The sequence below is a fragment of the Fundulus heteroclitus genome, chromosome 21 (assembly GCF_011125445.2).
Source record: "Fundulus heteroclitus isolate FHET01 chromosome 21, MU-UCD_Fhet_4.1, whole genome shotgun sequence".
In the NCBI taxonomy this organism is placed as follows: Eukaryota; Metazoa; Chordata; class Actinopteri; order Cyprinodontiformes; family Fundulidae; genus Fundulus; species Fundulus heteroclitus.
The window spans coordinates 35,751,658-35,778,799 of NC_046381.1; the positions used below are offsets into that span (position 1 = coordinate 35,751,658).

Sequence of the window (27,142 nt, forward strand, 5' to 3'; positions counted from 1 at the left end):
ATTTAACTGGAAGCAGATTTGGACCAGGTGCCTGATTAGACTGCATGGTCTTAATCGAGTGTTGTATTTCTCTTCAGGAAAAGGGAGCGTCTAAGAAACTAAAAACCATTCACTTCACAATTATGAGCTACTTTGTGTTGGTCTATCACACGAAATCGGAATAAAATACCCTGCAGTGTGTGATTGCAACATTTAAAAAAAAAAAAGCTGGAACTGCTCAGCAGGCGTGAAAACGTCTGCATGGAACTGGAGACAATACAAGTGAAGTAAACCTTTTTGTCCACAAAGGGCAATTTGTTGTTCAGACAGTGGTGAAAAAAACATAGAAAATAACAACCCCATGACAAAACAAAAGCAAAAGAAAAGAAATGATAAAAGAGATGAGTCCATATCAGTCATTATAACACGTTCCAGGAATTGACTAAACACTAAAATAACCACACAAGCTCAATGAATGTAATGATTTATATCTATGTTGTGATTTGTTTATTAGATTTTTTTTGTGTGTGACATTTTATCACAAACACTGAAACCAGGCCGAGGAGCTGAGATAGAGCGTATCTCGTGAGCTGGCAAACCGTCCTGGCTACCAGTGGCGTTCATGAATCACCGAGTCCACGCGGACACGTTTCTCTCCGTGGAAGCACACGCGGCGAGGAATCCGAAGCGCGAGGCTTTGATTGTCGGAACCCTGAGATCAGAGCCACAGCACCTTCAACACCTGCTTTCATATCATCAGAGCATCTCCTTCTGTCGGTGGCGGCTCCGCGGAAAGTCTCAGCTCATCCGCTCAATCTCATATCAGAAGCGACGGCGCGGCGGAGGGCCCAGAAAGTTGAGCCAAAAAGTTCAGAAGGCTGATGTCATCCGGCCATCTGTCGGGCCCGGTGGTCCGGCCTCAACTGCGAGCGGGCTGGTGGGATTCACGCTGACCCGGTGCCGAGGCGAAGCACAGAACAGCGTCCCTCCTCGCCCTCGCACGGCTCCAGCGGGTTTCCCAGGCTCCGGCAGCAGGTAACGGGGCAGCAGATGGCTGGGGAGACCACAACCCACACATGGGCACGCGCACAAAACAGGTTGGACTTGATTCGGGTCGGTTTTACAGAGAACATGCAGCAAGAATCAGCATATGTTCGCCACCTCGTATCACCGGCCGCGTCGTCAACACATGTTCCGGCTTGTTCTCCAGCATTGACACGCACCTTTAATGGATGGGCTATTTTTAGGAACCAGGTTTTACTAAGTTCATGAAAGACAAGAGGACGGCAGCGAGATGCACGCTCTATCCCCGCATTCATTCACACTTTTTAGCCAATAAGCTGGTGAGAAGTAGCCCCCCCACCTGGCTGTGGGTTATTTAAGTCCTGTGGAGAGAACAGCCATCAGTCCTAATTTCAGCCCCAATGGCGGCGGGACCCCCAGTGGAGACGGGTCTGACCACAAAGAAGTGCAGAGCCTTTTTTTTATTTTGTTAATTCTTAAGCCTATGACTGACCTGCATGTTTTTGTGTGTAACCCCAGCACTTACTTAAGCTGCTTTCCGTTAATGAATGTTCACAATTACAATCAAAGGGGGGGGTAAGCATTTTCAGGGTCTCGCTAACAGTTGTCTTGAAGGTTTATTTAAAAATGGCCGTTAATTAAAGTTTATCCATAAATCTTTGAGACAAAAACGGCCACAAAAAAGCAACAAAACATTTCTTGTTGCATTTTTAATCCATGGCCATTTGTTGTGCGGTGAAGACATGTTTTTACATCAATTCCATTGTTGTTATCGTTAGTAGAGGTGTTTTTAAGAGATTTGAAGGGATTTTATTCTCACGTGTTTGTTCTAAGGTAAGTCTAAACAAAACTTGTGTGCCTTTATCATTGTTACGTTCAAAAACGCTAAAAGGCGCGGCGGTATGCCGTAGTGAAATTGTAAGAGGATGTAAAATGTCTACTAATCCCTGTTAAAATGTACATATTATTGAAGAAAAAACCCTGACGCGCTGTTTACCTTGTGCCTGGTTCATAAGATTTGAAAACTGTCGGCTGATTTTCAAAACCTGAGAGACCCCGAACATAACGATAGGAAATTGTAGATACAGCATGTTTGCCCGTGGAGTGTGGGGTGTCCGGTCCGGCGAGCATCACCCACCACACACGAACAGATTACACTCGGGAGCGTTCAGCATTAACATCACTGGCTCCCTGTCACATTCAATATAAATCAATCCTATGAACATACAAAGCCAACCACAACCTGGACAATGCGGGACACATAACCAACACTATGATGACGTCATACATTTTAATTTTACTCAGATTGCACATTACAATAATCAGTCTCTGCTTTGCCCATTATTGCACAGCAATTAATTATCACAACTCATGAGTTTATAAAAAGGGCATTATTTAACTTTTTCGAAGTTCAGTAAAACTGTTATGTTTTAGCCATGTGACTGGAGACCTGTCCTGGTTGGACCCTGTGACCCCGCCTGGAGATAGTCACCAGTGATCACCACTCAGGAGCTGTAGCTGATTTAGTCCCAAGGTGGTGGATTAACACCGTATTAAACCCTTTGGATTAAGAACGGGTTGTCACTGAAGTTCGTATGTGTGTGATGGCAGAAGATATACAGGACACATCATTGCACACTCTTTGGATCACGTCAGAGAAATGGAAAGCTATGCTATTTTCTGTTGGCATGCAGCTCCCACCTCTTCTCCACAGCTTGGTTTCTGGTTTCTTGCTGAAACTTAAATTGCGTTTCTTTTTTAGAAACAGGGGGTGTTTCTCACATCTCAGTCAGGATACACTTGATCACTTCAACGTTTCTCCCCCCGATGGATTTATGAACGTTTTAGCCCAGTATTTGAAAAAAATACACTGTGTATTATTGTCCTCTGCGTGTTATGACTGATTGTCTCTGTCGATCTGTAAACTCTCTCACTGGGTGATTTTTCTCTATAAATGCATGCTTTGCTTCTTCCTACATATTTATGCTCATTTCTTTCTAGCGACCTAAACCATCATGACCTGCGATATCAGGACATCATTGTCATGCAGGTCCCACAAGTCAGAAACAAATTGGGTGAAAAGGCCTTTAAATTTCCTGCTCCTGCCTCATAACTTTGGGGGAACTTAAGTAAATGTTATAGGACATAGAGATTAGCTCACTTGACAGCCACAAGGTTTATTTCTATGTGATTTTTTTTTTCTTGAAATGATCATGTTGAATGTTTTACGCGGTTGTCTTGGTCAGAACACTCTAGAAAAAGAGTTTTAATCTCAATGGTTTAAAGAATACTTTTAGCTTGAAATAGCTTTTCGGCAAAGGATGTCTAACTTCAAATTTGAACTGATGGCAAAAACTGTAGGAGACAAGATGTCTAAGATGAACGAAGAATTTGTTACATTTCATTAATATATATATAATGTATGTATATATATATATACATATATACACACATACTGTATATATATATATATACATATACATAATACAGACATACATGATATAGATACTAATCATAAAAAATAAATATATATATATATATATATATATTATATCAGATATTAATGTTCTATTATATATATATCTGTTAATATCTATTATCTCCTTTATATATATACATAAAACTTTCGCCAAGGATGTCTAACTTTCAATTGATGTGGCAAAAACTGTCTACAGCTGACAAGATCTTCAATATTGTTTTTTTCTATTATTACCCTATAATATTAACAACTAATATGTGTCCCTTGGAGGTTGCTTGTGGAAATCTATTCAGGCTTCTGCTGCACATGTTGTCAACATACCGGCAGGTCTTAATGTCAGTACCGACCTAATTCTAAGAAAATAATTTCATTTAATTTGCTACAGAGAAGAAAATCACGCATCCAGACCATTAGAAGAAGCAGCGTATATCTTTATTCCGCTCTATGTACATTATTTACAGTATGATACAGCAACATCACAGGGTTCCGCTACACAGTTAGGATTGCACCGTTTTAGAGTCAGGCCTCAGTGGTTGGGTACCGTGGTTAGGAGACAGCAGATACAGCATACATCTTTGGCTTTACTGGCATAACAAAACACAGACACACAGACCGCTGAACGCAAGCTTCCATCGAGACAGAGGCCGGATGGTGAAAGAAATGACAGCATGTAGAAATCATCTCTGCATGTTGGGGTGACTGGCATAAAAATAATCTGAGGTGAAGTTAAACTTGTTAACACTTTGTGTGTGGATATGTCTCCCACCCCCCTCTTCCCTCCTCGCGTACAGCAGCTGAACAGCTGAGAAGACAACGATCGGATGGGAGACAGACAGGAAAAGAGGGGGGGGGGGAGTAGAGATAGAGAGGTGACACGGTAAGACAGGGGCGGCAGCCGACAGAGAGATGAATGCAGCGGGGTCGCTGAGGTGAGGAGATGGTGTAATGATTAGATCACAGATACCCTTGAGCCGTCCACCAATCCCTCCTGCGCTCAAACAAAAAAGAAAAAGAAGAAGAAGAAGAAAGTCTGGAAGTCGCGTTGGGAAGGAGAGGAAGGCCCGCAGCTCTAAACGGCCCTGCTGTCAGAGTTCAACTAGGCCAACGAAGAGGAGGAGGAGGAGCGGGAGTGGATTACTGGAGTCTGCGATTAGAGAACCAGCTCTGTTGTTCCCAAGGATGGGAGAGGGAGGCACGATCTATCACACTGGTGCCAGCGAAGGTCTTCCAAAGCTTTCCCGGAGAAGCTATCAAAGTAAGGTTTTCAGGATTTATAATCTGCATTAAATTTCTGGAACAGCAGACATTTCAAAATGAAACCTGAAGCCAAAATGTCTTGAAGCCGAGCAATTAAAACTATCCCTTTACTGTGTAAAAGCTTCCTCCGTCTCTAAGCCTCACAGCTTCACCTGCTAATCATGATGTCATCTCCAGACAGAGCAGCATTTAGGATGCTTCCATCTAGTGGTCACTTAGTGACACTGTTGTTATTTAAAAAAAAAAAAAAAAAAAAAAATCATTTATGTGACGCCTTCCTGACACATTTCTTCGTCGTGCGGTTAAATAATTTGACAGAGAACAAAAAAAAAAAAAAGAGAGAGAACAAAACGTGGTAAAAGCAGTGAGTGTCAGATGTGGCAGGGTGTTATTCATGACTTCCACACATAATGGACCCATTAGGCCCACAAAACACCACAACACGAAACCATTAAGTGAAACGGTGGCACAATACGAGCTGGCATCGACACAATGAAGACGTGACGGGGGGATGGGTGGGAACCGAGGATCGAAGGGTCGCCTCGGGGCTGATTTTCCGAAATGACAGCTGACTTGATCCGGGTTAAATTTCCGTCTGAGCCCTGAAACTTAGCGTCGCCTTCAAACGCACCTCCGTACATCTTCATGTACAGCTTCAAGTGGAGCTGGTGGGAGGCACAACGAAAAGATCCAAGCGTGTCACAAAAGTTGTGAGGCGGAGTGAAAACAATGAAAAGGTACCAAAATAAAACATTAAAAAGGAAATCCAGGTAGTGTTCTCGTCGACTCTGGTTTGTCTGCCACTCGGCCTCCAAGATGATCATAAACAAGGTTAAAAATGTAAGAAAAGCACAAATTTGGCTTCATACGTTTTCATACTACAGATAAATCAGGACAGGATCGGGCAAATGTGCGCAGATGAATTCCCATCGCTGTGCAAAAGTATCCACACCTATTAAACTCTTACATGTGTAACAACCACAGACTCCTGAATAAAACTATAAGGTGTGACATAGAATAATCTGACAGGCTGCAGAGAGGCCCACGGTAGCTCTGGAGGAGTTTAGATAACAGATTCTGTCCACAGGAGGATGGAAAGTCCAGCCTCCAACCGTTGGGAAGAGTTAGGAGAAAACAAATCCGTTTTTCAAATACAGCCATAAAAAGTCCAGAGCAGAAATCTGGAAGGAGACGCTCTGGTCAAATAAAAGCAAAAGCTGACCAAAACCTTCAGGCAAACATGCATAACACTGTGTGGCAGAAAACCAAAGCTACTCGTCACTCAGAACATAATCCCTGTGGTGAAACACGGTGGTGGCAGCATGACGCTGTGGGGATGCTTCCCTCAGCACTGCACGGCTATTAAGGAGCTGCTGATAGCAATATTTAAGTAGAGGGGGGGTAAATCCAGCTCTGACTTTCAGACCTTTCTCTGTGTAAACTGTAGAAAATTGTCAAATGTAAAAAAGTTCAAGCGGTGTGACAACTTTTGAAGCCCCTATAAGCCCAGAGCAACAACTCCTTACTGAGGCCCTTCCGGGTGGCTCGGCTCTGGCCGCTAACGCCTGTAATAAGATAAATCCCCGTGTTGACAGAGCTGCCACCGGTAAGAGCAGAGGATCGCTGACGTCCGGGACAGCTGGAAAAACACGAGAGGCCAGGATCGGAGAGCAAATGCAGCAAGAAGCGAGAGGAAAACGGGAACGACGGCTGCGCGGCGACACTATCCGACAACGTCCCCTCGCTGCGGCTCTCTGCTCGTCCCCAGTAAGAGCGGGACCACGCTGCCATCGCGATATGAAGGAGGAGGGAGGGGTGTGTGTGTGTGTGTGTGTGTGTGTGTGTGTGTGTGTGTGTCAGTGAATCTGGGCCACCGAGTCATCAATAACAACCTGCATTTGTGAAGCAAGCAAGGTCAACACTGGCTGGAATCCCTCCAGAGTAAAATGAAAAGGAGGAAGCAAAAAAAAAAAAAAAAAAAAAATTTACGTAGGGGGACTCCTGCTTTAATTCCTCACAGAGAGCTTGGACAGATGGATAAATAATGATAAAAGGATAGATAGATGAGTGCGTGAGTGGCATCCAAGTCTTCACTTGTGACAGTTCTGGTGCCGCCTGACTTGGCGGGCGGGGAGCAGGGGGGGGAGGGGACGGCGGCAGACTGGGGGCAGAGAGTAAGCGAGGGATAAATTATGGATAGATGGATGGATGGATGAAGTAAAAAAAAAAAAAAAGGAGGGAGAGGGGGAGTGTCTGCCGAGCTCGTTTCCCGCTGACAGTCAAGCTGCTTGTCGGTGGAGCTGCTTAGCCACCGGAAAGGATGGGGCTTGTTTGCCTCCGCAGCCGACTGGAGCCCTTTCTCTCGGCCGAAGGCTGCCGGGACCGTTTCAGGCAGCAGGAGATTCAAGGGGCCGCGCCGCTCGGCCCCGCCGCCACCGCCGCTCTTCTTTAATCCTACTCGTCTTCCCACTCCGGGCCGCTCACTCCTCACCCTCCTCCACGTACGTGGACGGAAACCAGCCGACCTGAGGGAGACAGAGCAATGAGAATAAGTGATGGGATCTGAGTGGAGATGATTGGAGTGAAAATCCTCATCATTTCGCCCAGCTTCAACATCGCCGCAGTAAGCAGAGCAGCATGCCAACAGGCTGATATCTATCAGGTGCTGATGTTTTGTGACGTTAATTTAAATGAAACCCAGAAGCGGCCAACGGAGGCTGCCCGGGGACGCAGATATCTGAGAATGGCGAAAATCGAACGATCAAAAGTCCATTTTGCGGAGAGATATTAGCAGTCCTGCCGCTGTCAAAGATACAGAATATCATGCTTTAATAGGGGCTGAAAGTCATTTTTCTGAGATGAGAAGCAACAACTTATTTCTAAGATCCTCTGCTGCATTTTGAATGTTTATTCTGGTGCAGGGAATGCTTTAAAAGTCAACAGGCTTTCAACAATGGTGCGAGAGCCAAAACGTTGATGTTATTTCATGAAACCGCTTCCCTGACAATTATCTATAACATACTGCACATACAGGGCCTTGCTAAAGATTGGCAATGTAGAAAATAATGAAGGAACACAATGGAAATGATACATGGCCCATCTTCACATCAACTATGACCAGCTTCCTAGTTCCTGCTGCGGAAAATCATCCCGCAGCATGATGCTGACACCACGATGTCCCACCATAGCGACGGTGTGTTCAGGATGATATTCATCTTTATTTGTCGCTGCAACTTTATACAAACCAATGAAATGTGACCTTTGCATTCACCCATCCCTTACGGGGGGGGGGGATCATACTTTAAGCATGATTTGATGCACCTTAACTAAAAGATGGATATTTCTATATCCTATGATTAATGTTATAGTGTAAAAACCACAACTAATTATCGCCATTGAAGGCAGATGTGTCATCGAATGATATGGTGTAGCCCCGATTACCTTTGAATGTCCCACAAAATTCTATTGATCTGATCATTTAGTTTAATCCCACAGAAAATATGTGAACTGTCTTTTCCTCTATGTGAGATTTTATCTATGTTGTACTTCTGTTTGTATTTTAACTGGTGTGCCGTCTTGGCCAGGTCTCCCTCGAAAAAGAGATCTTAATCTCAAGGGACTTCCTGGTTAAATAAAGGTTAAATAAAATAAAATAAAAAAAAAACCTCTTTAAAGTCAAACAAAAGCCCTGGAAGTTTTCTTTTTTCATTCACTATATAATGGCGAACTTGAAGCATTATCACTAGTAATTTTGTACCTGCGCGCGTCTAAATAGAGTAAAAATTTATTTTTCTATACTTTCTGTGCTTTTCACGGGTGCTGCCATCTTCGCATTCAAATAACGCACCACCACTCAAATCAGCATACGGTTGCAAAAATAAAACACGACCACATGAATGCAAAGGGAAGTCCCTGTTTAAATTCCCCGACCCATGTTAACACGCATGGCATGCCGACTGACTGACAACCTGCAGCATGATGGGAAAGTGTGTTAAACTCTCCTTGGTGCAGTTCCTACGTCACTTCAGGAGATTATTATGTAGCGTGTGTCAATTATGAATGCGTTAACGCGTTATACTAAGCATACGACACGTTTTACATGACAATGGCTGTTAAGGACAGCAAGTTAAACCAGCTGCTTTTCAGGGCCTTTATCGGCATAAACCGCTTCCTTTAGATTCCCTTCACTGTTTGGTTTCCACTGGAGCATCATAAACGCTTACATCTGGCTGAGCAGGGGGAGAAAAAAAAAACAGAAACACAGCACCCTTCGAGGCTCTCCAAGCTGAAATGCAGCACGTCAGTGGGAGTCAGCACGCATTGTGGGTTTTTACGTATTCTGAGCCTGAAGTCTCTCAGTAACGTCTGTGCTGTTAGGCTGGAGAGCGCTGTTGGCACTGGCATTTATGGATTTAAGCCCGAATAACAACGCACTGAAGAATGAGCCATGCAGACCACAAGGAAGTGGGTTCTGGGTCCTCAGAAAAGTGAAATGTTCACAGAATCTTCATTAAAGTCAGTGCTGGAATAAAGGGTTAGCCAACCGTAAACCCTATTGTGAAACCCACAAACATTTTAGTTCATTATTTAAATTAGATTCATAGTTAAAATGTTGAATCCAATAAACGAAAACAAAAGGCGTGAACCTGCTGCCACAGGCTAAGTCCCTTCTCCCCTGATTGCCACACTCACCCGGCCGTTGACCTCGCCCCGCCACCAGCCGTTGGCGCCGGACTTTGTGTAGATCTTCACCACGTCTCCCTCCTGCAGCGACAGCTCGCGGGTGTCTCTCGAGCTGAAGTCGTAACGCGCTATGGCCACGCCGATCACTTTGGGCGTCAGCACTGGGGGGGACATAAAAAAAACGGCGTTTCAAAATGGCCGGACACTTACAGGTCGGCTACGAACAAACACATACTGACAACCTCACTGATGTAGACGCAGGGCTGGAGACAAACTTGACATAAAACGCCTTGAGTGAATTTGAAAAGATAAAAGGAAACGCCTCCCAGCTCCCTCTATATTTACTGCCACCCCTGGTAACGATGGGTAAGTTGCTTAGAATCAAACCTTTAAATTAATATTTTGCTGCAGCAGAATAATGTATTCAAAAAGTTATCATGGCGTTAGTGATTTTGATTTAAAAAAAATCCACATGGGATTTATTTTCCTCCAGTTGCTGGTGAAGATTCTGAATCATCCAGGTCATTGTCATTCCAAAAAAGGGTAAAAAACAAAGCATCTGGACTTGTTTTCCGTGGTTGAAGACGTTTCGCTTCCTCTCCAGGAAGCTTTCTCAATTCAAAAAGTCTGGAGTAATGTGGAGTAACAAGCTTTATACTGCTGCCTAACAAAGGCCTTGTAATGGCTTAGATCACATGCAAATTCAACCGAAGACTTTTTGAATTGAGAAAGCTTCCTGGAGAGGAAGCGAAACATCGTCAACTACGGAAAACAAGTCCAGTTGCTTTGTTTTTTTACTTTTTTTTTGGAATTTCCTCCAGTTGGAAAAGTATAAACTTACAATTTTATAAATGTAGACAAACAAAGGCTACAGTACATCCAAACAAATAATAACATTAACCTATGGAGGGGGGTTTACCTGACTAATTAGATATTAATGATGGTGACTTACACATTAATTATAGGTAAATCAATACATGATATCGGAGATAAATAACCTCTTTATTTCTCTGTATTTCTGACTTTTAATTAGTTTTTTTCAGCAGTAGACCAGCTGCAGCGCTCTGACACCTGTACGTGTGCGCGAGAGATTAAACGTCTCCTGCTGAGGGGAAAACAGTGCAGGAGACGAGATGTGGAGCAGGTGGAGCCGGTTACCATGGCTCCATCCCACCCTGACGCCCCCCCTTTCCCGTCCAGACGGCCCGCTCGGCCCGGGCTAAGCTGACAAGTTGAAATGGAATGTCAGACCTCTACAACCTGGCCGTGGGGAGGGAATATCTAATATAGAGGAGCTCTGTGTTTTCGGACACTTTCCACCCTTTCTTTGACGGACAGACCCACAGGCGCACACATCACACACAGCCACATAAAGCTCAAAGAAATGCCTCGCACGCCACTTTTTTTTCTTTTCCCCCCCCCCCCGACGGCAACAGAACGTGCAAAAGCAAACCCACGGACCCTCAAAGCACACATACTGTACATGCAGGAGTCAAACACGAGGTTTCCTCCACGCGGGGGTGACAAATGTGCACGCGCGACGGTGAAATGGTGCAATGGGAGGCTTGGATGGAGGGACGTAAAAAAAAAAGCTGAGACCGGTGTGATGACGCGGAGGCGCGGCCAGCATGCTAAGTAGCCGTCGGCATTAGGAGGAACGGGAGATGGAGGGAGGCTGTACCTGTACCTGACCAGAAGGGAGCAGAGGAAGGAGGCACAAAGCTGTAGCCGGCAGGCGTTACGAGAGAGAGGCCGCAGAGCAATGGAGCTATGGCGGGGCGGGGCAGGGTGGGAGGGGGGGCGCACAGATGTGGGGGAGGGGAGGTGAGGGGTGGCAGAGGGAAAGAGAAGCAAAGGAGAAAAATGAAACATGTGTTCAAAATATTGCAAACCTGAAGTTTTCTGTCTCAGATGCCAGCTTGCTAAACATTAAAGGGCCGAGGAGCAACAGCAGAGTGCTGCCCTGTCTCCGCAGCACCTCCTCCACCCATGATCCTGATCAGTCCATGCCCGTCACACTTTGCACCCTCGTTTTGCTCTAATTAGCCATCTAACCCTCAGTCAAGCATGCGGAACCCAAACGCTGGACGTTGTATTGTTCGGCAAGTACGTTTATGCTTTCCCCTTTAAGCTTCTCCCACCTTCACGGCTTTTTGTAGCCGATTTTTACCCCATCAGCAACTTTTTCTGTTCCAACAGGAGATCATGTTGCATTTTCACGACAGCCGCTGAATAATCAGGTCCAGTGAACAAAGGCAAACTGTTGATGAAGTCCACCAGTGTGAATCCTCCGCAGTGTCAAGGTTCAAAGGCTGTTCCCCGCTGAGCTTGTGTTGCTGCAGTTCATCCACTTTTATACCCGATTTATCGTACAACGCCTGACGATCTGTGGGCCGGTTTCACTTCTGAAGCCCCTGGGAAACGTTGCGAGACCATAAACCATTTTGATAAACCCGGATTTCAAATCGAAATCCAGTGGCCTTTAGAAGATTACCTTTGGTGAAATCGGAGGTCAGTTAAAAATCTCCGATCTGCCAAAGTTTGAGGGTTTTTGCAAGTCGTGGTCATTTAGACGTAAGACCTTTAAGGTCTTTATGATTTCAAAAACACATGAGCATAAAAGCTTACTTAGCTTACTGCTAAGCAAATTACATATAATTTGTCACTTTAAATCGGTCATTTTAGCATGACACTCTACACCATAATCAAACTCAGTTTCCTCTGGTTGAACTACAAATTATAAACCACCAGAACATTAAAAAAAAGCAAACCAATGGCATTGTATGATAAAATTAACCAAACTAGACATTTGGGCATATTGAGGAATTTGATGAGTTTTTATGATGTTTTACAACATTGCAGAAAAAATTATGATATTACATCTTGTGTGATAATCTAAATCGCACATATGGTCTGAATGTAGGACCGGGCTGGGTCCCAGTTTAGATCCGACTTGTCCTGCGTCAAACCATTTGGACAAATAACGCGGGATGTTTAACCTGCAGACGATCCCAATTGGAGATAATATTTTAATGCCGTCTGTCTGCTTGTCGTCCCTAAACTCCACCCAACGTGGTTTATCTTCGCCGTGTAAAACTCTAATTCCCGCCGCGGCAGATAAACGCCCCAACTTTGTGAAAAATGTTCCACTTGGAACAATCCAATAGGCGAGTTAACTGGTCCAAGTTATTGATATGCTGTAAGGAGAGCAGGGCTCTGGCGGTTTTTAAAATGAATTCTAATCAAGACGCTTAGAGACAGCTCAGCAAGCCCTAATGGTTCCAGGGTACGGGCAATATGAAGAGGGATCGCACAGCCGCCGAGACGCCAGCTGAATTTCGCATGCTTTATTTTTGAACAATCTGATTTGTGTGACTGCTGAGCCCTCACCCACACACACACACTCACACACACACACACACACATATGCAGCGCATCGTTTGGTGAGAGACTGAAGATGAGTGCAGGAATCCAATCATGAGCCAAGAGTCCCCCCACACAGACTGCGAGCTGAAACCACTCCATGGCTGCATGTTTGTTTATGTTCTCAGTTAACACTGCCGCTATCACGTTATCAATCAGTTGTCGCTCGCCGAAAGCTGTCCAAAGAGCGCCGGAGAACGCGCGAGCGTTAATTAGGAGTCCTCCAGCAGCGCGCTGGGAACGATGGCAATCAGAAACAGAAGTCATTTAAATGTGAAAGAGAGGAAATGAATTCTGCACTCCAGGAGCGGGCTGCCTTGTAAGACAGAGGACCTCGGCAGAACAAAACAAGTCTGGACCGGAGCTGCCTCGACTGGCGCTTTGAAGCCGAGATTGAAGCGAGGAAACCCAGCAGCAATCTGTTCACGGCTCCGATGGCCCAAACACCATCGGCCACAAACGCGCGCGGCGGCACGCGGGCTTTAGATGGAATCTTATTTACCGCTCATTGTGATGTCAGATTTTTCATTACCCACTGATGGGCAGCCCACAAAACGGGTCCGACGGCGTTTCCCAGCTTGTGTGAGGGGAACATGGTAACAGTATGCTTTGATAAGGCAAGCTGCTCTCTGTTCTTTGGCTAACTGCTGGCATTTCTGTCCTTTTCCGTCCAGAAACCTTCATCCCAGCTAATGAGACAGAGAACAAACGTGATTGATTCAGAAAACATCCCTAAGACATCGCTCCTTGCCATTCGACGCAGCATAATGTGCTTTATTTTGTCTATAATCACTCCTCAGGTGAAAGTCTGAGAATGTATTCGCTTCCAAACATGATCTCATTAAAAAGCTGCGATCAAGCTAACACACAAGCTACACCTGTTAACTCCCACATCAGAACCGGTGCCTCCTTTCATTCAGCCTCCATGAATAAAAGCCGGATGCTCAGAGAAATCGGGTTAGCGGCAGTAATGACACAGTGGCGGGGTTACGGCAGCTGAATGCATAAATAAGCAACAGTGTTTTGTTGTGTTTTGGTACAGTTTGAAGCATCTGAAGCGCTCGCTTCGTTTGGAGGTGCCGGCGGGTTCCCGCGCGGAAGAACAAACTGTTCTTTCTCACGAAGGTGGAAAAGACAGGAAAGCCAGCTCCTTAAATCATCGGCTCAGCGACTTACAGACAGAACCGCCGCTGGAGCCGACAGCGATGCTGAGAGTAAAACTGTGTTTGTCGAACAATCGGCTGGTTCGTGAACTTTACCGACACCACTTCAGTGCTTCCCACAGAGTCGCACGAAAATATCCAGAACCACCGAGCTTCTTCACGTCGTCTTAGATCACGACATTCACAAACTTCACAGGGTTTTGTTGGGACTTTATGCCACAGAGCAACGTAGTGCGTGACTCAGTTATGCTAACTGTAAAGTGAACTTTTTATAAAGAAAATGTGAAAATGGTGATGCGTTCGAGAACATTAGTGAACAGCTTAAGGAACGCCGCAGACAGGTCCTGGACAAAGTCGTTAGAGAACTTTAAAGCAGGGTTAGTTTGAAAAAAAAATCTCAAGCTTTGAACATCGTACAGTTCAATCTATCATCCAAAAAGAAAACAGTACGGCACAGCCTATGAAAATATGGCCGTGCACCTGAACTAACTGGACTAGGAGAATATCAATCACAGGCGTGGCAGAGATCCACAGCCCAGGTGGGACGACTATTAGTCGCGTAATCCGCAAACCTTGACTTCATGGAAGACTGACAAGAAGGAAGAAGTTCACTTTAAAGTTTGCCACAAGGCTGCACAATGGACACGTGTGCTGTCCAAAACTAAAATGTCTGCCCCAAATGCAAAAGACCATGTGTGGTGGAAAGTCACACCATTCTGACTGTGAAACACGGCGGTGGCAGCATTAGTCTGCGGGCATGTGTTCCTTCAGCAAATAAAGGAAACAGCTCAGAGTCAATAGGATAGATGGAGCGAGCCAGGAAGAAGAGACAGGGGTGGCGGTTCTATTTCCGGGAAAACTAGACCCTAAACATGCAGCAGAGCTACAAGAGAAGGGTTTATATCAAGGCGTATTCATGTGTTAGTATGGACTGGTCCCTACAATGGAGAATATGTGGCAAGAGCCAGAATTTTCTCTGCAGAGATACTCTTCATCCAATCTGACTGAGCTACTTAGTTTCCAGAAGTGCAAAGCTGGTAGAGATTTACCCCAACAGACTAGAAGCAGCAAAGCACGACTTTACAAAGCGCTGACACGGACGAGCTGAATACCAATACCCACCACTCTTCACAATGCACTAGGGTGTGTTGAACTATCACATAAAATAGCAATAAAAATCAGTGAAGTGTGTGGCCGTAATGTGACAAAGTGCGAAAATGTTCAAGGCGTATAAAGACTCGCAAATGCAACGCAGTGTAAAGCTTTTGACATATTTCCAGACTAAAATACAACAATATGATGGGTTCAAATAGTTGCATATATCACGTGACGGAATCTACACTTCAAGTTAGGTTATAAATGTTAATTTATTGAGATGATCCCGCTCCCATGAAACTCTAATTGATTTGATCTTCACTAATCAGCCAGGGAGTGTTATCAAATCTAATACCATGCTCGGGGAATTCTCCAACCGCCGCCTGACAGCGAGTCAAAACCCATTAACATCACAGGAAGCCGAGCTGTCGGCAGCAGCGAATCGCTGCGCGGCTCTTTAGAAGCAGCCAAGATGGTCCCGTCTGAATTAAAGCAGCGTTTAAGAGTCAGAGCTATCTGGAGATAACGTATCACTAGGGTACCTGTTCTTACTTCCTCTAGAGGCTGTTCCCTTTAATACCCTTACTTTGACGGCAGGTGATTAAAGGGATCCACGGCATGTATTGTTTCTCACTAACAATGTATGGACCTGAACCTAACAGGGTCTATGTTTGTAATTTCAGTCTTTTGACATGAAGATGATGCTTCCAATCACCATTTAGATCATTTGAAGGCATATGTGAACCGGTCCTTTCCATTGAGGTATATCAGGGTTTTAAAAAGATCAATCTATTAAATCGTTCCCCTGTGCCGCTTCTTGCGTAAAGGTGTGTAAAAGCCGAGCTAAAGTGCAGAAAAGGGAAAGTTGGCTGTTTGGACATAATTCTGGCATCAAACAAGACAGGCAGCAACCCTTGCTCTGTTTGTTATGAGAGTTAGCGGGTGTATCGGTACGATTAAACAGCCTCCTGGTGTTTAATCGTACCGACATTAACCACTAACCGACCTGTGAGCTGTCGGTCAGCTGGATTGGACTGAACTCCTCCCCTTGTTAAGAGATACATTTGGCCGTCCTGTATTTCTCTTACGTAAAGAACACTTGTAATATTTTAATAAATAACTCTTGGCTTTGATGCCATAATACCGTAAGCCGTTAGCACCCCGTCAAGACTCCCACACCGGCCTACTTGTGTGTCGTACTCACTGTTGCTGCCCGGTCGGTTGAAGCGGTGCACCGCTGCGTTCTCCGGTTCCCGGTAAGGGAACTGCAGGGTGGTGTCCAGACTCTTAAAGCCTTCTCTCAAAGAGTGGTGTTTGTAGTACTCGATCAGCTCCTTTACGCAGAAGTCACACACAGTCACGTTTAAATACACACGGAGGGCAGACATTTTTGCTTTTTTTCACTGTACGAGCAAGCTCAGCATACACGTCTCTAAGTAGGGCTACTTTTGTAATAAATAAAATCAGTCGTTGACACTTTATTACACAAACAATAAGGTGAAGTTAGTAAAAAAAAAAAAAAGGGAAACCGGATGGAAAACACTCACTAATATGCTCCTGAACTTCTTGTTCTCGGCAATGTAGTAGCAGCCCTCCTTGGTCAGGATCTTTATGTGCTTCACGTCGCCGTTGTACCTGTGGGCCATTGAATAAGTTATGAGTGTAATTTCCCTCTCTGATCACCCCCATCGATCGGTGGCCCGGCCTCTGGCCCTTGTGGAGGGCTTGGGCCATTCCTCTAATGCGCAGGGTCCCGGAGGTTTGTGCCACCAGGAGAATGATGGGTGCTGAGGAGCCGGAGTGCACGCGAGTGTGTGAATGCTTCCCCGAGTCACGTCTCTACGTTTTGCATTAACAGTCTGGCTGATGGGGGAGTAGAAACGTTTGCCAAGGTGTGTGCAAATATAGGACATCTGTCATCCACAGTGTGGTTTTGTAAGAAAACGCAGACCGCAGTTTGATTTTAATCGCACGATTTTGTTGAGGAATCCACGTCATTTAGTTGGAGGACTGTATTAGAGGCGAGCCTCTGTAATCTGTAGTCTTTTATGCAGAGGCTTTATACCGAGGTGATGCATGAATTAGGCTGAAGTCCAATAACTTGCGGGCTCGGATCGACTCTCATGAGGCCTCGAAGGAAACAAGATTCAATTCTCAGCAAGTCAAGGCCTGAACAACAATGGTGGGCACGATGGCTGTAGAAGCATCACCAGAACAATGATCCAGTTCCTGAAGATCTAATAGATGAGTATGAGTATAATATTAAACTGTATTCCAGTATAAAAATCTTTGGAAAGTGGTAGCATTACGTTGAATGTAATCACACCCCTGGACTATTTTATATTTTATCATGTTGCAACCACAAACTTGTTTTTTTGGGATTTTGTGTGATAGGGCAATACAAAGCACTGGATAAGTGTAACTTTAAAGAATGAAATGCATACGAGTACAGCTTTTTTAAGTTTTCCAGAAGTAAGATAATTCTGCCCTTTAACCATGTCTGTATTTGCTTTTGATTTTAAGCGCCTTATTTAACCAGAACTGGAGTCCAGTCAGCCGTTTGAGCACCATTAAGAAGCGGGTGCAAGGTTAACAGGCGGCGCAGTAGAGAGTAAATGCATTTTCTAACTTCCCTTTTTACTTGCTGGTTGGAATAACCTTGATAAGTCCTTTAACAATTAAAACTTCAGCAGACGCGTGACATGAAAAAAAAAAAAGATCAGAAAATCCACTTTAAAGCACTACTCCGCGAGAGACATCTGTCTCCTTTGTTAGAGACTTTGTTTTCAGAGAAAAACAAAACTAAAAGGGGAAAAGTTGTTTTGCACAGTTCCAGGCTCTAAAGATTGAGGTCCAAAAAAAACAAAGCTTGTTGTGTTCATCACCGCTGAGACTACAGTGTCAGTATGCTTTTAATTAAAAACCACAAAGACTGTTTCTGTGGGCCTGATGTGATGATCACGTTTGACCTTAGTGAGGCTGCTTCTCTGTGGTTAACCGCAGCAACGGGATCGGCACATTGCCCTTCTAGCAAAAGGTACAAATTAGTCTGTCGGGTTCTGTAGCGTAGGTGGAAGCTACATCTGGTCAATACTGTGGTCTGGATAAAAAACAGTGCAGCCACAGAGATGCAGGGAAACTGTCATGTAGCAGCGGTAAAAAACAAAAAAAGAGACACTAATAATCTGTATGAAGACAGGTTGGCTGTTCCCTGGCTAAACTAAGCTTATCGTCAGCAGCGTGCCCAGTGAATAACCACAGAGATCTGAGATAATCTATGATGTCTGAAACAAACCTGCAGTCAGCACAGGATACAGTGAAGCATGACCTGGTTGCAGACTTACTTTATGCTGATGGCGTACTCTGTGAACTCTTTGCTGCGATGGCGGACCAAATAGGTGCTGTTGACCCTGTTGAGGAGTTCTGCTTCAGCCTGAAACCTCTCCATTGGGCCTGCAAACCTAGAACAGTGAAACAGAAAGGAAAACCTCATCATTCAGAGAGCACTGCGACCACTGCCTATCTTCGTAACGCCGCTGAAAACCGTACATTCAGTGCCTCGTGTTGTTTTAACTTCTTCACATTTTATTAGGTTACAACCACAAACCTCAGCGTCTGTTGGGGTTTGCACTGGTTTTGCGCATTTCCTCCTTTGCCAAACAGCTCAAGCTCAGTCTGACTAGATGGAAAGCGTTTGTCTTGAGTCTAGCCACGGATTCTCAATTACACTAAAGTTTAGACGATCCATTCTGAGACATGACATGCTTGGATCTAAACCATTGCAATGTAGCTCTGGCTGTAGATCTACTGCCGTTACTTTGCTTGAAGGTGAAACTCCGCCCTAGTCTTGTGTTTTTTGGAGTGATGTCCCTATCAACCTTGAGCAACTTACCTGTCCCTGCTGAACAAAAGCATTCCCGCATCAAGATGTTGCCCCCACCGTTTTTCACAATGGGGATGGTATGATGAGGGTGTTGGTTTTAAGCCACACATAACATCTTCAAACTTTGATTCAATGATATTCTCATCCAACCAGAGCGCCTTCAAGCACACGTTTCTTGTGTCCTCTATTATCCTCTTTATTAACCTTGCCAGCAAGAGGAATTCTCGCCGTATTTGTGGGTTTACAAACACACGAGAATCCATCTTGAAAACGGTTCGGTCCAATCACGTTGTGCTATTGTGGTTTAAGGCAGGACATACTCGTGTGGCGAAAACAAGGGCTGCCGAGCCCACAGTCGAATCAACATAAACATGGCACCGCAGGAGGACGCACACGTAGCTTTGACTAGCTTAACTTGTTTACATGCTTACATTTTAATTTGACGCCGTGATTGGCTAAAACCAAAACTTTGGTAGGCGGGCACTACGCGTTGCTTCGCCCAATCAGCTCGGAGAGTTCTGCGTTTTTGCTTTTCAACCTAATTGTCTTTCCATAAGTGGAGCCTATTTACTAATTAAGCGACTTCTGAAGACAGTTAACTGGATTCTATTCATCTGCATCAGAGTAAAAGTGATTGAATGCGTTTGCAAGCCACACTTTTCAGATTTATATTCAAAAGGGGGGGGGGGGGATTACGTGATGTTGGTATGTTATGCAAAATCATTTTAAGCCACGTTAAAGTCTGTCAATGCAACATGACAAAATGTGAAAAAGTCATATTTTTGCAAGGCTTTGTGCATCGTAGCTGGTAAATTCACTGGCACTCCAGGTAAAATGGCAAAGTTGATATGATCAGAGTAAAATAGAAATTTAAAATTGCAAATCCTTTCAGCCAAATGAGGCCTTTGCACATCTGCATTCAAAATGCTTTGTTCTGCAGTTGCATTTATGTTTCAGAAGCCAAAGCTTTGGCAACTATTTGTAAACTCACCACAGCTGTGAGGAGTAATCGACCGGCTTCGGCACCTGCAGCAAGGAGGAAAAGAAGAGACATTAGCGTGTTATTTACCCGACATAGTCAGCCCTTCGCACCGATAAAATGATAGAGTTGGCGCCAGTTCTGCAGCACAATTTTAAGGTTGATATTCTACTGTAAGTAAGACAGCTTAACAACCCTCTTATCTTTACAGCACACAGATACGGTGATAAGATATTGTAATCTAGAGCAGACCTCATCATTTCTGATGCAACCTGAAAGTCTGAATTTCAGCCAATGGAAGGTAGCAGTTCATTTGTGACGAACACAAAACAGGCAACTGCAGTGTAAGGCATTCATGTAAGGGAAGAAATACCTTACTTTCACTAAAAACTGTGTCTTAAAAGTTGGTTTTATCTTTTGCAGTCATGTGAAAATATTAGGACCCCCTTACCCTTTATATTCACTTCTTTATTAAGAAATGTTCCCATTTTGATGTCTAATCTAATGTCTTCATCTCTGGGAGAGAAGGTGATTTAATCGCATTTACACATCAATAAACGACCTTGTTTTACTCATTAGAAAGAGAAAAGGTTTCTAGCTGTAAAAGGTAAACTTGTGTCGTCTGATTGCCCATGACTTTCACAGCAGTAGCAAGAGGCAGTTGTACATCCCATGATGACATCTTAGGGCTTTTGTGGAGACCTCTGTTAGCATCTTGCAGTCTGCCCTCAGGGTAAACTTACTTGGACAGCCAGACCTGGCCATGTGGACAGCTCTTTTGAAAGTCCTCCATTTGTAGACCGTTTACTGCACCAAAGCGTAGCTGTTTTCTTTTGAGAGCTCTTTAAATCCTTCACTTGACTCATAAGCTGCTAGAATGTTCTTCTAGAAGGCCTGAGACAGCTCTTTGGTACTCCCTGTGGTCCTCATTCACACTTTGACTGTCAGGAGCCAACAAACTCAATATCTGTGGTTTGAACCGGGCAAACCTCCTTTAAAATGCAAAGCAACAATGTTTAAATGTGCGATTTTAGCCGTTTTAAGCTGGGATGATTGTGAGGGGTGGCCTATTGCTCGTCAGAACTAGCAAGTTTTATTGCATTTATAGTGTTGTTTACCTGTTTTACTTGTTTTTAAACTGGTAATAAATATTCCTATCTCCAAATATCCTCATTTTTGGTCACACCACTGAATGTCATCACATCCCGGTAAAACATGCCTATCATTGTCCTGGAAACAGTAACACCCAGTGGGCATCATCTCAGCAAGCCCAACAACAGTGGGCCGATACGGGAGCTGCTGCTACAGGCAGGAATGGAAGTGAAAGCTGCTTACACACGGACACGGCCGCACGGCGTCGCTTGGAAAGAAGCCAGCCTCTTTCGTCGACAGGATCCGGCCCTGAAACCACACGGAGATAATTGTGTTACATACATCTGGCTGGAGTGTGTCTCCATAACTCAGGAACAATTAGGCGGCAGCGCCGATATATGGCAGCAGTTAGCTGTTGTGGAAATAGCACCTGACAGGAGAAGAGGAAGAGGAAGAGGTTTTTTTTTTTGTTCCTCCCTGGGTGTAAACGCTCTGATTTATGCCCCGTGTAGAGAGACAAAAACAACAGTTTTATTTATATAGGAATCTGCTTCCTGTGACAGACAGAAAGTTGGGGTAGATTGTTTTTCTTCTGTTAACTGAGAAATACAGGAAATTAAACATCCCTGTGAAAAGTTTACATGCAGTCGAAAATGCTCTTGTTTCAGGTAAATTAGGAATTTACAACATAACACTTGAATTATTCTGACAAACGCACCATTGAAGCACAAGATTGAACTCATTCTGGCTTTTCTGTAATCCAAACAGCCTCAACATTACGTACAGGTGCAAATATGCGCATACATGTGGTTACAGTATCCTCAGCAAGTTAAACCTCAACAACCCACAAGGAAGTGTGGCCATCAGAAAGATCCTGGCATAGTTCAGTTTATTTAAATACCTTGTTTTTATGTCATGGGCTTTATGTTAAACAACGTCCACAAATTCTCAAACGGGTTTGATGTTTAAGCCGTTGTTGTATAATTTTTCCAACCTGGAAAAAACAATACGCCATTCATGCTGATGAATGGATGTCAACTGTATAATGAGAAAATGGTACTGCAAAATGCACTTCCAGTTTATACTCAGAGAGTAAAATAATAATTCACTGAATGATATTTTCTAATTATCCTCTATTTGGAAAAGAAAGAAATCTTTAGGTGTGTGGAAATTTAAAGCTGCAGACCTAAATGAGCTAAACTGTTTTCTCCTCAATGGGCACTGAGACAATATGGAGTAAACAATAATGCTGTGATGTAAGACAAATATCCGGCCAATTAATTAGTACGGTGTAATGTGGACAAATATTTATACTGGCCTTGTTCATAAACGGGAGAACCTAGAATACGCTAAAGCTATTGGGACATTTGCTCTATTTGCAGCTATTGGATTTTCTTGCAAGGGTCTTAATTTGTAAACCACCCATGCAGCTGCAAAGATTGATCCTGGGAAATACCGGTAGAGAATTTTCTGTTACACTGAATCATTTCGGCTGCGACCCAAGCTGGGCCGTTGGACCTGTGACCTGAAGCTATTCATGCAGGCTAATGAACGAAACCTGCACATGGAGGTGCATTCATTTCTGGAGTTCAGGAATGCTAAAGACTTTTTGGAGACAAACATATGGAGTCTTTGTCCTTTGCTTGTGTATATTTTGCACATTTCAGGCTTTTTTGACTGTAAATGAAAGCTTCAAGGCTTTTCCTATTTACTCTAAAGGCTGCAAAGCAATGCTATAGGTCTTCATATCAGCTTCCTGGTGACTACATTGCCCAAATAAATGTAGACATTTTACATTTGTCTAGGCTTAAGTAATGCAGCCGAGCTTATATTATGTGCTGCAGGAACAAATGTTTTTTTTTAAGAGCAGTCCAGAAGCATGCATGCTCCTGAAGGCACACTGGCAGCTAAGCCTATCTGGTTGGCCTCCTTTTCTAGCCGTGCAACCTGAGGACATCTTATCAGGCCTGCGTGACGCTCTGCATGCTCGCTACAAGCCTGAGAATCATCAGGACTATCCAAATAAAAAACTGATAGTTGCTGCTGAACAAAATAAAATTACAAGTCAAAAATATGATAGTTGAAACTTTTACACCCAGTTAACTGAAATTGTGTATTTCCTATATAGATTTATCTGGATTTCGCAATATGATGCAATCCCAAGCCATGCCAAAAAGCTGCATTTCCAGCCACCGGGTCGTCTAGTTATTATGGGTCGGTGACTGCTACGCAAGAAAATTCCCAGGAAGGAGCTCATCTTGCCAGTTCTAGGGAAGTTCAAACGACATTTGTCTTCGCGTAATAGTACGTGTGAGCAAAAAAATAAACATATCCAGCGTCTGGGAATCTAACTTCCTGCTGAGAAGTGCTGCGTTGTGCGTTTCAATTGTCTGCCGGTGCAACAACTGTGCCTTTGGAAAATCATTTCCATTTGCGGCTTGTTAGCAGAAAGTGTCAAAATGCGCCGAGCCTCTTCAGCGAGAGGACGTAGAGGGATTGATTTGAAGATGTCATCGCTTTTTATGAAACGGTGAATTTATTCCAGTCCATACAAATATTCCTTTAACAGATTCCATATGTAAAACGCTGACGAATTCCTGCTTTACAGACAAGTACAGACCATGTATTATCAAATCTATTAGACGCTATCTGGGAACGGAGGTTCACTTGACTGACGGAGGAGAAAATTAGGCTTTTTTTTATTCAGGTCTTGTAAAATGAGCCATCGAGAGACGAGAGAGATGTCTGACCTGCCACCAGTGGCTGTGCAGGTCGGCGCATAATAATTCAATGATGTCTCCGGTCTGGATGGTGAGTGGCGGACCAGAAGCGGGGCTCGGCACGCCAAAGTAGTTCCTGATGACCAGCATCTTGGGCAGACCTGCAAAATAAAGAGAATTTGCTACTCTTTGGGACATTTATTTTATCCAGACAGCAAGAGTGAGAGACACAGACAGACCTTGTTGTCAAGTTTGATCGACGTAAATGGAAGCTGGATTTGGGAAGAAAACTGCATCTTTGGCTAATATTAATGAAATGATACGTAAAGGGCAATTTAGGATTGTTTCAATCAGTAGCTTTAAGCACCGTGAAATCAGTGAGATCATCCTTGTTGTTCCTTAACACTGAAGCCAGAGTGTGAGCTGATGACGAAAGAGATCTAGATTTTCCTGACTTCTCCGTGAAGCATCTCTTTACATATGCATGTGCCTCCAAACCCGTGTCTAAGAGTGCATGAGCGTCATTCTGAAGCTCTGTCGTTACCACTGTCTTCCCCATCGTGGGACCATATAGGATAACTTATCTTATATCTAAAACACATTTTATGGGGGTTTAAACCCGAAGAAACGACATCCCATCAAGGTTTTTTGTCGTTTCCTCTGTTGTTTTTTCAATAAGAAAGTTCGCCTCATCAGCACAGTTTAATGGTCCACACAAAGTCTATGAGTGGCCCCAAGCTTTAAAGAATTATCAGCTAAATGAGCATAATTACATCTCCCTGGTTGCTGGAGCCACTTCAAGCATTTGGCATGCTGAGGTGACTGAGTCTATCGGTGCTGAGTGTCTCCGTAGCGTAAGGTTAACACGATTATCCGTCAGTGCTGTTACAACTGAACCGTTCATACTTTGACACAAACTATTCATACAGAACCAGCTACATGTTGGCACCTTTGATTGACTTATTTAGATCATGAAGTGGCGATGGCCGAAACAGTGAATGGGGGACAGGGTTACCTGCCTTAATGGTCCCATTAGTGACTCCACCAATGAGGTTCTTCTCAATACAACTTATAAACCTGACACTTCCAACCTATTTTCAACACACAAACCTTTTGGAGGCGAGGTAAAACATCTAAAAAGAGAAGAAATCCGGCTACCTCCTGGCACTAAGTGATGCCATGCAACTTTCCAACATGTCATAATATTCTGTGGCAGCCAGGTTTAGCTAAAACTCTAAGTAGTATCAGAAAGTAGTCTAAGAAAAGCAGAAAAGGTGATATTAGATCACAGCAAATGTATTTTCTACCCCTCTGAAATTAAAGGAAAATACAATATAGTAATAAACAATACATAAACTAGCCTTTGTTATTAATGATTCTGTTATTATTGATATTATTTTTCTAATCTAAATATATAATTACTATTTAGGTAGAGTTTTTGCATGGGCTCTTTGGGCTTTCTGTCTCTCTCTCTCTCTGCAATTTGCAACCTATTTCTTATTGTCTTTTTGTCCTTTGTATTGTGATAAATAAAGAAAGCTAAAGTGAAATAGTGCGGCAGAGGTATTAGGATATATTTGCTTAATTAAAATATTGATTGTTTCCAGGATTGATGACAATGATGGAACGTAAGAGAGAGTGCACCTGTCTGCAATCACAGTCAAACTCTTGCTCTTCAGTTTGCTGGCCTTAAAAGTCAGCTGGACCCACAATTTTATCTGCATATTAAAGATAAGACACAGTGCACCATGGTGCATGACTGGCTGTTCAGCTTTCAGATAATAGATAAGCAGGAGTGTGCTCTGCTTTCTGACAAACACCATGTTGCTGACTCCTTGCAGTGCCGTCTGAAAGAAGGTCTAATAAAATTCATAAAAAAATATAGTTCTTTCCATTTACAACATAGGTTTAACTTGATAAAAAAAGAAGTTCAAACTTTTCCAACATTTAAAAATCTTAATTAAAGCTGGTTTTCTTTACATGGAATTACATCAGAGACCTCTATTTTATGTTAAGCAATGACTGAATTTAAATTCTGCCACCAAAAAGCTACAGTTTGCCTTTATGAAACTCCCACTCAGGCCAAACACACAAATCCCAGCCTCATACACCATGTGCACAATGCAATGAATTTCTGTTTATCTTAAATTTGCATCCTGGAGAGACAGAGGTTAGCATTGCCAAAATATGGCAAAACAAAAGAGAAAGAAAAACAAAACGAGTGACGGCATGATGAAAAACATAAAACTGAAGGCAAAATAAAGGAGAAGTGAGCAGTATTGTACTGTGAGTTAATACATCTATATCTGCTTTGCTTCTCTTTCGGCATCTGTTCCAGAGCCGGGGCTCTGTGGCTGGCAGCCCGACATGTGCCATCCTGCCTGAATAGGACTTCTAAAGACACGGGGCCATGGAGAATTGAGTCTCGGGGGCATGAATTACATTCTCATCCTCACAAGGACAAGCCACATGTTAGTGCACCTTTGAAAATAGACAAAGAGAGAAGCGGCGAAATTTCATAAAAGGCAGAGGTGCCGGGCCAATCAAATGCCTATTGATTTTAATGCATCTTCAGTCAGAAATCATTTTCTGCAGCATAATGGATGGAGGGGTGGAAAAACTGGGTGCCAAAGACCAGTTTATAAGCGATTAAAGGTTCTGAGTGAAACACAGCCATACACACACAGTACGCATGCGGTGATGCCTGGTGTTAGTCGTACTCTTTGGCAGAAACATAGAAAACTAGAGTGGGAGCTAGACATAAGAATAGAACAGAAATCCTAGGAAGAAAATGCAGGGATGTGCTGCATTGTCTTACTCTTACAGTAGTGTGTTGGGTGTATATATATATATATATATATATATATATATATATATATATATATATACACACTGATATTGATTAGCAGAACTGGTGCCATTAGCAGGTGGAGAATAAAACAGCAGCATTTCTAACCTAGATTCTTAACAGGCTGTTAAAGGAAATTTGAAAGGTCAAAAGGATAAAATGGAACAAATTTGCTGTACTTTGCTCCTCCTTCTTGTTATCTGCTCAAAGTCTTGCTCTCTCTTGTTCTCTTGAAGCCTGAATGAACTACAGAGATGTCTTGACCTGTGTTAGAAAATATGGTTTTCTTGCCTCGTTTTAAATAATGCACTGAAAATGAAGAGAGCTGAGTTTTAGCCTTCTTTCCTCTGCCACAGCTTCCACACTGAGGGGTGTTTTTGTCAGCTGTAAGCTGACAGGCCTTAGCTAGGGGCAATCACTGATCAGAGAAATAATGAAACTTTTTGGATTTTGACTGACCGCTCACCCGTCTGTTTCTTGTTTTGGACCACGGGGTGTCTAACTCTGTGTGTTTGACA

The 27,142-nt window shown here is 43.6% G+C and overlaps 1 protein-coding gene across 3 annotated transcripts in view; it reads right to left on the reverse strand.

Annotated features, from left to right (window-relative positions):
• Window positions 1-3,891: 3,891 nt before the first annotated feature.
• LOC105935331 (guanine nucleotide exchange factor VAV3) overlaps window positions 3,892-27,142 on the reverse strand; it is a 114,785-nt gene continuing 91,534 nt past the window's right edge. The window contains exons 20-28 of one of the 3 annotated variants that reach the window (XM_036125069.1): window positions 23,807-23,937; window positions 21,300-21,365; window positions 19,977-20,011; window positions 18,447-18,563; window positions 16,650-16,737; window positions 16,307-16,436; window positions 11,109-11,189; window positions 9,431-9,582; window positions 3,892-7,263 (exon numbers count right to left, since the gene is read on the reverse strand). In XM_036125069.1, the coding sequence (XP_035980962.1) occupies window positions 7,219-7,263; window positions 9,431-9,582; window positions 11,109-11,189; window positions 16,307-16,436; window positions 16,650-16,737; window positions 18,447-18,563; window positions 19,977-20,011; window positions 21,300-21,365; window positions 23,807-23,937 (845 nt within the window). In that variant the 3' untranslated portion in view covers window positions 3,892-7,218. Of the gene's footprint in view, window positions 7,264-9,430; window positions 9,583-11,102; window positions 11,190-16,306; window positions 16,437-16,649; window positions 16,738-18,446; window positions 18,564-19,976; window positions 20,012-21,299; window positions 21,366-23,806; window positions 23,938-27,142 lie in introns of all 3 variants that reach the window. The other 2 variants (XM_036125068.1, XM_036125070.1) reach the window with 2 other exon arrangements.